Below are 12,799 nucleotides of genomic sequence, written 5' to 3' on the forward strand. Positions count from 1 at the left end.
TACTGAATTGCCAATACAATCTAACCTGACAGAGGAAGAACATTGGTGAGTGTTTGCTGTTCTGCACCAGTTGTCAAATGCTTTCAAGTCTGGAGTGGAGAAAAGGCAGACAAAGAAGCCCAAGGTAAAGTACTGTATCAGTACTGGCAATCATCCACAAATTAGCCAGCACTCAAATGGGATATAGCCATCTGAACAACGAATAATCCAGGAAGGAGTAGAGAATAATGTGGTATTCATGTTTTTCTATACCTCATGGACAAAATGCCTGCAAAATCCTGAGAAATATCTATGGAGACAATCAGCTGAGGACACAAACACGAAACTGCCTTATAAATACACATTCGGTCTCACAGCAATACAGAGACATGTTGGGAGAGTGCCCTCATGAGTAATACATGAATCACTTCAGCTATTGCACTCTAGGTGATGTTCTTAGAAACAAACAAGTGCTCCTGGTTACACTATGACCAAACTACAACAGTCTCCCCAACAACACAGCACTGACGTTTGAAAATTTAGCTGCTACTGTGAGACACAAAACACTGAAGACCTGCCTCACACAGGTCAACCAAGGTCAGCAACACACACTGACAGCCATCATCTACAAGTTATGGTTTGCAGATAACCTCATGAGAATTGAACAGCACTGTTTGCTGCCATTGTGGAGTCAACTGGGAGGGCTGGTGCTCGAAGAAGGTGGACAAGGGAACACCTGGTATGACCCTGAGTCAGTAGTCTCAGGTTCTTTCCACCAAAGAGTGCAGGTTTTTTCTGATGCCTGACAATCATTGAAGAGGAGTGAGGAGCCAGTCAGGTACAAAGGCATATGGGTTTAGCAGGTTGGTTGTCATATTTTGGGCCAGTATCATGCACAGATATCAAGCACCTCTTGTTGCTATCAAGGGTGCTTCTAGGGTTATGTAGTATCAGGACAGGACCTTCCAGCCTACTGTCCAGTCCTAAAGTCAACATTTCGGTGATGACTTCATCTCTAAAGAATACATGAATACTTTATGCCCACTTTGTGAACATCTTCCCACAGGAAATAAGACTTAGCCAAATGAAACTGTCTCAAAAATCTGTTGACTTGAGCCCAACAGAGTAAGTCTGAGACCAGCTAAATTTGCAGTGCATCATCGCAAGAAGCTGCCTCACAAACTGGATGATCCCTGGAGGACTGCCATTGAAGAGTGGGACAGACTTGAGTAGCAACATCAGAACACCAAGGAGGATCCAAGCATGTTAAATGAACTGGATGGAACAATCCAGTATTGAAGGTTACCCAGCAGCAGATCTTGATTTCACACCCGTGCACTTTCAAGAACATTGTCTTTACTTTCTTGGTTACTGTTTTGTTTTTCTTCCACAGTAGCGTATATTTTTAATTTCACTAGGCCTCTTCTTTCATTATGTCTTTTCCTTGCATTCAGGTCCACAAATATTCACACACACACATATGATGCAAAACTTTATTTGAATAGCTTATACTTTTCAGATTCTTGTATAAAACTGACCCTGTTAGGAACAATGTGGCCGATGAGGATAGGACTGACAATGCCAGGCACTGTTCCTGCTGTGTTGCTCAAACCCACAATGATGCTAGCATACTGCGGGGCAATATCCAGTGGGTTCACACTGCAACATGTCAGACATTTTTATTAAGCATACACTAAAATGAAACTAGAATTAAATATTGAAAGGAAATAAAGTAATTAACAAGCAGGAGCATCAGACAGAACACAAAGACAATTACACAATTGCCAGCTTTTGGAACAACAAATTCTTTCATTTAGCACACGAGATGAAAGGACTGGGCAATGTACTCTTTTTCCTTCCTAACTGCTTCCTCTCCATGGTTTACATGGTCTCTCTTCTGCCTCTGTTTCTTTCCATATTTGTCTCAACTATGCTTCCATTTCCAGTCTATCCTCATTTACTCTGATTTGTCAGCCAGCATTTCTGTCACTTTTACGAGGTGCATTTAAGTGCTAAGGCCTCCGATTTTTTTTTCTCCGGACTGGAAAGAAATAGAAACATGCGCATTGTTTTAACATGAGGCCGCGTTCATTGTCAATACGTCCCAGAGCTGGCAGCACCGTATGACAGATGGAATTTTACCGCCAGCGGCGAGAATGAGGACTGTTTTAAATACTTAAAATGGCAACGTTTTCCTTACTTGAACAGCGTGCAATCATTCGTTTTCTGAATTTGCATGGTGTGAAACCAATTGAAATTCATCGACAGTTGAAGGAGACATGTGGTGATGGAGTTATGGATGTGTCGAAAGTGCGTTTGTGGGTGCGACCATTTAATGAAGGCAGAACATCGTGTGACAACAAATCGAAACAACCTTGGGCTCGCACAAGCCGGTCTGACGACATGATCGAGAAAGTAGAGAGAATTGTTTTGGGGGATCACTGAATGACTGTTGAACAGATCGCCTCCAGAGTTGGCATTTCTGTGGGTTCTGTGCACACAATCCTGCATGACGACCTGAAAATGTGAAAAGTATCATCCAGGTGGGTGCCACGAATGCTGATGGATGACCACATGGCTGCCCGTGTGACATGTTGCCAAGCAATGTTGACGCGCAATGACAGCATGACTGGGACTTTCTTTTCGTCGGTTGTGACAATGGATGAGACCTGGATGCCATTTTTCAATCCAGAAACAAAGCGCCAGTCAGCTCAATGGAAGCACACAGATTCACTGCCACCAAAAAAATTTCGGGTAACCGCCAGTGCTGAAAAAATGATGGTGTCCATGTTCTGGGACAGCGAGGGCGTAATCCTTACCCATTGCGTTCCAAAGGGCACTACAGTATCAGGTTCATCCTACGAAAATGTTTTGAAGAACAAATTCCTTCCTGCACTGCAACAAAAACATCCGGGAAGGGCTGCACTTGTGCTGTTTCACCAAGACAACGCACCAGCACATCGAGCTAACGTTACGCAACAGTTTCTTCGTGATAACAACTTTGAAGTGATTCCGCATGCTCCCTACTCACCTGACCTGGCTCCTAGTGACTTTTGGAATTCCAACAATGAAAGACACTCTCCGTGGCCACACATTCACCAGCCGTGCTGCTATTGCCTCATCGATTTTCCAGTGGTCAAAACAGACTCCTAAAGAAGGCTTCGCCGCTGCCATGGGATCATGGCATCAGCGTTGTGAAAAATGTGTACGTCTGCAGGGCGATTACGTCGAGAAGAAACGCCAGTTTCATCGATTTCGGGTGAGCAGTTAATTAGAAAAAAAATTGGAGGCCTTAGAACTTGAATGCACCTCGTAGCATCTGTTCTTTTCAAACCTCACCTTTTGCTACCTTGTCACTGATTTCCCTCATGGTCTGCTCGGCTGTATCTTCCTTGACTTCAGCAGCTGGGTGAAATTAATTTCCAGATAAGCTCATTTCTCAAAACTCTTTCCTCACATTTTAGCAAATGATGGTTCCAAAAGCTAATGTTTTGTGGCTGCCTGGTCCTCTCTGCCACTGTTTGGTTGTCTGGGTCTCTCTGCCACAGTTTCATAAGTAGAAAAGTATTCTACCTACTTGTTTTCACTGGCAACATTAACATTAAACAAAGAACAGCATTGTACAAAGATATATTATTCCTAAAATTACAGTTTATCTTTTGGAAGCAAGAAAATTTGATCATTTCTAATTGAATATGAATTTGTTATATTACAATAATTAAAAGTGGAAGATGGAAACAACAACAAAAATAAGCAATACATAGATTCACCTTCACGTGAGCGGTTGATGGCACATAAACACATATAACAATTAGAAAGTCTCACAACCTTTTGACCAGCAGTACACTTCTACCTCTGTTATAATTATATGGTTTAAAACAACAGCCACAATCTCATATTGGAGTATGCAGTATACTGCTTTTAATGTCTTACTCAAAACAAACGGTATCGAGTACTGTACTTTCTTATAAACACAATTCACATTTATTACATATTATTTAACGTTTTATGGAGGAATCATAGCTTATATACCAATTGATGCTAAATCCTCTGTGCCATCAACAAAATAATTAGTATCATATTTATGACTGTATAATAAGCTATAAAAATAGTCAAAACTGAAAGAAAATTACAAAGGAGTGCTGAAAAGTAATATCAACAAATTTTTTTATGTGAAAACTCTAAAGAGATTTTTAAATAAAACAGACATTATTAACATTATACATCTCTATTCTTCATGTACACATATTTTTTCTCAACTTAGCCACCCTAGCAGTGATCACATTTTTCCCAATGAGAGACCAGTTTGTTGATACTATCACTGCAGAATGTTTGACTTTGTTGACAGAATCACAACCTCATCTCTGCTTGCACCACTACAGCACCATCAAAGCAAAGTCTTTGGAGCTTTCTTAAAGTTTTGGAAACAGGTGGAAGTTGGATGGGGCCAAGTTGGGATTGTATGAGAGATGATTGATGACACAGAACTTAAGGCATTGGACTGTGTAAATGTCACAGCACTCGTTTGTAGTCTGGCTTTGTCTTACTAAAGGACAGGGTGCCCCAAGTGTGCATGAACTTTCAGTTCAAAAATCTATTACATGCTATTTCTCACACACCAACATAGTCACATTACACACTGCCATGTTACACACTATAATTTGGAACCCTATAGCATCAGAGGGTTGCAAATATGTAGATACGAAGAATAAAGATGTAGGATGTTAATAATGTTTGCTTTATTTCAAATGCCTTAAGAATTTTCACATCACACAAAAAATTTGGAGACATTACTTTTCAGCACTCCATTGTAATTCAGTTTTGTAGTATAGCTATTTTCACATAGAACTGTCATTTTGTAAGTTCCAGAATAAAGGATTAGAAATGTCAAGACTGTTTAATAATGTATAACACAAAGTACAAAGAAAAAGTAAAAAAATGTAATTGTTGTGTAAGAACATACGTAAACATTAATAACTGAAGTAATTATGTTATTTAGTAGAAAATTATACTTTTTATGAAATACTTGTTTCCAATTATTGTTTATACGAAATGAAAAAAAATTATTTAAGAAAAAACTGTATCAAACAAATTCCTCATTATTGTAAAACATATTATTGCACTTAAGTTTTTGTGAATATGTAATTATCATTACAACAATAGAAAAGTATCTGTTCTAATAATGAGTTTGGCATTATGGATTGTTACATTTTTATATAAGATCCAGTGCAAAGCCCAGAACGGTAACTGTTGCCAGTAAAGTTGTGGCTTAAAAATTTGCTAAATTGTGATATTGAAGACTGGATTTGAATTATCAGCAAAATGTAATTAATGGCTGTGAAATATTGTGAATTTTTCTGCTGCACCAGGACAGAATAAATTGGAAGAATATATACTAATATTGCCAGGTTACAATTTATGATCAAGAACTTTGGGTCTGTTTATTATACATGGAAGTATTAATGTTATTTTTATTGTAATGACATCCAATTAACTGATACCACTGGTGATATGTCTTGGATTGAAGTATCAAATTCACCCATTAAATGATACTTTTTGCAAAAGTCAATTAAATTCCTGTTGGAACAATCAGATAGTTATGTTATGAATGGAGGATGTTTGCTAGGATGTTTATGTAATTTTTAATAATTGGACACTTAGGTTATATCTGCTGCTTTGCAGCATCTTTCATTAAAAAAAATTAATTTGAAGAAGTTGTGAATGACCCAAAAATTGGATATTATGTGACTCGACCACCCTGCCAAATAGACACACACAAGGAGGCTCCTTTCTCCCCTTGTCCTTCACTGTGACACGTCATCATCTGATGCTGTTCACGTCCCTTATATATCCTACATATATACCTTATACATACTACCTATCCTGGTAGCAACACTAAGCATGAACTACACTAATGCACTCGGGTGGCCGTTCTACCTGTCAGCAATATCCTCAATGCCCACAGCTTTTCCACCTCAGAAAACTACCCTTTCCAATGCTTGACTGACTCCACATCTAAAACATCCTTTGTGCTCACCATGACCAAGCTTTTCCACCTCAGAAAACTATCCTTCCCAATGCTTGACTGACTCCACATCTAAAACATCCTTTGTGCTCACCATGACCAACTATATCCTCACCGACAATTACTTCTCCTTTGAAGGCATCAGTTACAAACACTATATAATTTTGACTGACTGAATAGCTACAAACAGATCCCAATACGGCCATGGGCAGCCACATGGCACCATCCTAAGCAAAAACCTTCATAAGTCATCCAGAGGAATCCTTTCTATCCACACAGAATACCAAACATTAACATGGTTCAAATTAACTGATGACATCTTCATGATCTGGACTGAGGGTGAGGACACCCTATCCACGTTCCTCCAGAATCTCAATACCATCTCCACCATTCGCTGCACCTGGCATTGCACAGTCCAACAAGCTACCTTGCTTGATGGATGGCACCATCAGTTTCTACCAACCACCTATAATACCTCCATTTTGACAGCTGCCATCCATTTCACACCAAGAAGTCCTTTCAAAACAGCCTAACCATGGTCATCTCATCTGCAAAGACGAGCAGTCCCACTGCAAATATGCTAAGAGTCTTGTTGAGGCCTTCACAGACCAAAATTACCCTTCCCACCTCATACAGAAACAGATAACCCACACCTTGTTTCACCAGTCACCTACCATCTCCCACATACTCACTGACTAGCCACAAAGGAGCATCATCTATGACTCAGTACCACCCAAGACTGGAGCAACTGAATCATGTACTCCACCAGAGTTTCAACTTCTTCCTGTAGGGCCCTTGAATGAAGAATATCCTCTCTATGGCCCAGGAATAAGGAATATCCTCCCCACTATCTCCCCTCTCACAACCCTTTCACAGAGGTATTCTGCTGCCCATGGAACCTATGCAATTTCCCTGTCTATCCTTATCGCAACTTGTTCATAACCCCTTGCTCCACAGCTTATGTCCCTGTGACATATCAAGACGCAAGACCTATCCTATACACACTTACATGACCACCCTTCTCCAGTCTTGTGACAGGCACCTCCTACCTCATCAAACACAGGGTCACCTGTGCAAGCAGCCATGTTGTCTTCCAACTTAGCTTCAAACACTGTGCAGCTTTCTACAAGGGCATGTCCACTAACAAGCTTTCTGTCCACAAGAATGGTCATCAACAAATTATGACCAAGAGACAGCTGGACTGCCTAGTTGTTGAGCTGATATGTAACATGATGTGCTTGACTTCACTGACTGCTTCACAGGAGGCGCCATCTGGATTCTTCCCACTAACATCAGCTTTTCTGAATTACTCCCTGTGACATATCCATCATTCCTGTAACCTTGCTGGGCTCAATGTTTGCTAGTGCCTGACCTCTACCTGCCTTTCTCATTCCCTGCCCCCTCTCAGCCCCAAACACACCTTCTATTCCTAAAGTGCATCTGAACAGTCCTTTCCTTCTCTCTGCTTCTCCCCTTCCTGCTCCTGCAAGTACATCTCTTCCAATGCTAACCTAGAAGCTCGCCATCCTGTGGCCAGCACATTGCTGCACATTTCCACATGCAGAACTACTACACCTTCCCCCATTCTTACCATGCTGTCTCTCCCCCTCCCTGAGCCCCGCCTCTTTTGACCTCCCCACTGCCCACACCAGCCAAAATCACTGCTCACAACCATCAGCCTTAGCACCTGGATATAGCTTGTGGAGATGTAGCCACGTTTGTATGAGTTGTGTGTGTGTGTGTGTATTATTATACCTCTGAGGAAAGATTGTGTCCAAGCTCAGTCCACTTTTAAATATGCTTTAAATGTGCGTAACTGCCGCTTAATGCCTACTCTATTTGATTATTAGCAATCCATCCTGTTTCATATTATTGTTATTAGTACTTTATATTTATTTAACAAAGTAGACAGTGTTTTACAAAAAAAAGTTTGTCTACAACTTTTGAAAATACAGACAGCAGAGAGACAGAGCTGTGGTTTGACAGCTCTTCTTGGCTTCCTTTTCTTGTGAAGTTGTTTCACTTTAGCAATTTTTAAGAATGTTGAAATGTTGTCAGTTGAAAACTGATTTACAAAATAAATCAGTGGTTCAAAGAATGTGTCTGCACATCTTTTATAACAAAATCTGGTATATTGTCTATTTTTAATGAGTGTTTTGATGTTATGAACTTGATTTCTTGTTGTACTTCCAGTATATTTGTTGGCATATTGTGTTATCTGCGTGCTCAATTTTTGATGTCAGGTGCATGATGTTTATAGATGAAATTATGCTCAGTGATGTTTTCCACTACATTAACAGAATAACTGCTGGAAACATTAGCTACATCCTTCAGTTTGTTGATAGTTTTTGAAGTATCATTCATCAGTATGTTATTAAATTTAATTTTGTTACTTTTTGTTTCTTTCTTTACAATATTCCAAAAAGCTCTCATTTTATTGGCTGTGTTCTTTATGTATTTGTCATTTTCCAGCATTTTGGCACTTTTTATTACCTTCCTCATTATTGTTTGAAAGGTTCTTGGCCACTGTGCCAGATGATATATTGGAAAATACACATGATGCAGTTGCTCGCCATCTTCAGCTGGGACTGCAGCTAGCTGTTGTGGCTCATCAATTAGATGCTGGTTCACTAGAAAAGTGCAGGTGCCAAGAGACAGGGCTACAAGGTCACTGCAGGTGTCGTTGACATCCAGAGGAACCTGGCAGATAAACAAACCACGGATCCTGCATGCGTGGTGCGAGAAGTCCTGGTAGCAAGCTGTGGACCCCAGTGTACACACATAGGCAAGGGTTTGGTGCCTTGCTTAGCTGTTCTGGCTTTGATCTCCCATCTCAGTGAATTTGTTTGTATGCGATTGACGATGCCTTAGTGCCACCAGTGCTGGTTCCCACACTTTGCTGAGCTGAAACCTAGTATCTCTTTTAATTATACCATTAATTATATGTACTTCAACTGCTTATTTAATGACAGAGTCCCAGTATGTGGAGATAGATGAGAAGATATTGTTCTGTTTGTAGTTCATGTCATATTCTGTATCATAACAATGTTTAATGACAACAAACAACAGAATGTCTCAACAGTATCATGAAAAGGATAGATTGCTACACACTGTAAAGATGACATGCTCAGTTGAAGACAGGCAAAACGAAAAGGCTGTTACATGCTGAGTTTCTGGCCAAAGCCTTCTTCAGAAGAGAAAATGCGCACAGGCTTTCACACAAGCAAGCACATCTTACGCACACATGGTTGCTATATCCGGCAGCTCTGGCCAGAATGCCAACAGATTAGTTACAACAGATTTTTTTGACAGACCTGATGTGGTGTATCAAGCTAAGTCTAAGGAGACCAGGAATGTGCAAGTTACTGTGTCAGTATGGGAAATTATTCATTGGCCAGATGTGTCACACTGTTAAAGACAGATGCAATGAACACAGATGTCATAGCAGGTTAGGTCTGTCAGAAAAATCTGCTGTCGCAGAACACTGTCTTCATACAAGACATGGCATAAAATACAGAGAGAGTAATATCTTTCAGCTACACACAACAGAGACACAAGATTCCAGTTCAGTAAAGCATGGGAACCAGCACTGGTGACACTATGGCATTGATTGTTGGTCAAGGATTGCAGCTGGGCTTCTCTGGGCTGCAGATCCTGAGTCCTCCAGTAGGAGGATCAAGATGTCAATATTTCTGTGATGACATTATGGCCTTGCCTCTTGGCACCTGTGCTTTTCTAGCAAATCAGTGTATAAACTGGCAAGCCACATCAGCTAGCCACAGTCACACCTGAAGACGATGAGCAGCTGTCTCATACCTATAAATACAAGGTGTGTCTGGAAAGTAATGCATTGCTTTCTTTTTTTTATGTGACTATATGTCATAGAGTGGTCAGACCAGTTGTGGAGGGTGGGAGGGACCCTTAGAGCTTTCCAGTGATGGGTCACTTAATTGCCTCTGTGTTCTTGGAGGGTAAGGGTGCTTCTTCTGTGAACCTCTATGTAGTAGTTGTGTCAAACTTATGATGGAGAAAACTTTCGAGCAGTGCCATATGATAAAGTTCTCCCTGAAGCTCAACAAGATGCTGCTGGAAATTTTTGGAATGCTTAAAGAAGCCTTCAGGGATGAATGCCTTTCCAGACTGCAGTCAAACAGGTGGCACAAGGTGTTTAGAGAAGGTCGAGAGGAGGTAATTGATGAGGCCCATGCAGAATTCCCATCAATATCACAGATGGATGGCTTGTGACTCATGTGTGCCAGTTAATAAGTGTTCACTTCATGGACTTGCCAAAAATGGTTGCTCATAAGATTGCATTGGAAGACTTGACCATGCGGAAGATTTGCATAAAATTTGTGCCCAGAGTTTTGACCGACTGCAAAAGCAACACCGAGTGGAAGTGTGTGAAGAACTCTAGCAACTCTGTGAAGATGATCCCAATTTCCTGGACAGTGTGATCACTTGGGATGAGTCATGGGGCTTTCAGCATGATCCACAGTCAGAGAAGTAGAGTGTGGAATGGCACCTCATGTCATAATGCCAGAATAAGGCTTGCATGAGCAAGTCCCAGGTGAAGTCAGTGCTCATTGCTTTTTTTTTTTTTTTTTTTAATGCAAAGTGGATAATGTACCATGGGTTCATACCCCCTGGTCACACTGACAATTCTCAAATTTACACAAGGTTGTGTTCCAGAGACTGAATCACAGGGTCACCATCATCTGAAAGGAGTTCTGCACATTGTGGGAACTGCATAGAGACTGAATCACAGGGTCACCTGCAACTGAAAGGACCACATTGTGGAAACTGCACAAAGACAATGCGCCGGCTCGCACTGCCATTGTTGTCATGGTTTACCTGATAAATATTTATTTATTTATTTATTTAACCTGGCAAGATTAGGGCCATCAGGCCCTCTCTTACATCTAACCAGGCATTCTACTTATTTTACTTTCATATGTTTTAGTAGGCATGTTAAACTACATCTAGTACAAAAAGTGAAATAAACAATTTGAAAGGTACACCTGGAAAAATACATACATATAGAGTTTATATTCTTAGGTCACAAGTACTGTTATAATTAGACATTATTGAAGAGACAGATTTTAGATAGGAGTGCCGGCAGCAGAGAGTATGAGGGAGACTCGTGGTGAAGGGAGGAGAAGAATAGAGACATGATGAAACATAATTAAGGAAATATAAAGGAAAAGAAGATTGCGTGGCTAATAGAGAAAGATAAAGAGGAAGGCATCTCAGGAGCAAGCTAGGAGACACTAGCTTTGCTATTTGACAGATGAGGGGATTGTCCTTGTACATTAATTTTGTGGAGAACTTTGTGAGGATGATAGTAGGAAATGCTTCAACTTCTTCTTAAAAGCAGCAGGAGATCGAATTTTGCGCAAGGTAAGGGGCAGTTTGTTCCAGAGGCGGACAGTGGCAACTGAGAAGGAGTTTGCAAAAGTTTTTATTTTGTGAGTGGGCACAGTTAGGATACCAAATAAGAGTGACCTCGTGTTTCGATTATGATGACATGACAGGTTTTTAATCTCTGAAGCAAGGTACTGGGGTGCTTGCGCGATGAGGAGTCGGTGGAGTAGACATAGAGTGTGGTATGACAATGGTGCTGCTGCTGCCATACAGCCACAACCTGGCCCTGGCAGACTTTTCTTTGTTTCCTTGGCTACAAAGGTCTCAAAAGAAAGCATCTTGAGTTGGTGGACAATGTGCAAGCTACTTCAATGGTTTCCCTAAAGAGCATCCCAACTGAGGAGTTCTGGAAAGCTTACGTGCATGGAAATCGTGCTGGCAAAAATGTATTGGTGCAAAAGGGTCATACTTCAAAGAATTTTAAGTTATTAAATCTATTTTATGGGAGGGTGGTGGGTGGGGGGGGGAGGGGGAGGGCAAGGGAAAAGAAGCTACACATTACTTTCCAGACAACACCTATGTTATGGTTTCTACTCCCAAGACTCTTTTTCTTTTATTTAAGATGTTCTTGTTTGACTTTATTTGAACTGCTAATGTGGTGAATGCAGGCTGTCAGCATAGATAGAATGAAGCATTTCTGAGCTGGGTAGGGACTGTTGGTATGGGCTGGTTTGCTTTGAACCTTTTGTTCCGATTTGTCACTGATGTTAACTGGAACTCCTTGTCTATGAATGAATAACACCATTAGTTTCTCATTTCTGTACAAACTAATATTCTTATGCAGACTGTTAAGGTGCTGATGGAACTTAGTCAGCTCTGCCTTCTCCATGCACCCATGTGAGATTAAGTCTCCCTTCACCAGTAAGTTAACAGAAGGGACAGTTGCCATCCTTCAGAAATGAATATCATTTGACATATAACTGGTATGGTTATATTTGTCATTAACTTACTTTGCCTGGCATTGTAAATATTATTAACAGATGCAGTGGCAACAAGAACTCCCAATTCCTCCCTTTCTCCTGATAGTAGCAGTCATTCTTGTGCAATATTTTGAGCAAACTGTTTTAAGTCACATTCAGTTCTACTCACACTGTTGTCTGCAATATCTGGATGAAATTTTCATTCTGGCTGTCATGATCCTGGTTTGATGGGCCAAGAGTGATAGCTGAGTAGCAATGGCCAGCTGAGCACACAGCACATGCAGAACCAGCATTAATTTTTTGTGAGTAACAGCAGGAAAAAACATGAGCTTGGTGCTGATTTGCAGTGGGTTACCAATTACCTGCAAGGTATGTAACACACAAACAGTCTGCCATATACAACCTCTCTCCCTTCTACAACTAGTAGTGGTACTGCTGTGCCAACAGAAATGTG

At 40.7% G+C, this 12,799-nt stretch overlaps 1 protein-coding gene across 1 annotated transcript in view; it reads right to left on the reverse strand.

The window, feature by feature from the left end:
• LOC126485053 (sialin-like) overlaps positions 1-12,799 on the reverse strand; it is a 259,946-nt gene that overhangs the window by 83,513 nt on the left and 163,634 nt on the right. The window contains exon 8 of the mRNA XM_050108655.1: positions 1,518-1,638. Coding sequence (XP_049964612.1) covers positions 1,518-1,638 — 121 coding nt within the window. The remainder of the gene's footprint in view (positions 1-1,517; positions 1,639-12,799) is intronic.

Source organism: Schistocerca serialis, chromosome 6 (assembly GCF_023864345.2).
Source record: "Schistocerca serialis cubense isolate TAMUIC-IGC-003099 chromosome 6, iqSchSeri2.2, whole genome shotgun sequence".
NCBI classification, from domain to species: domain Eukaryota; kingdom Metazoa; phylum Arthropoda; class Insecta; order Orthoptera; family Acrididae; genus Schistocerca; species Schistocerca serialis.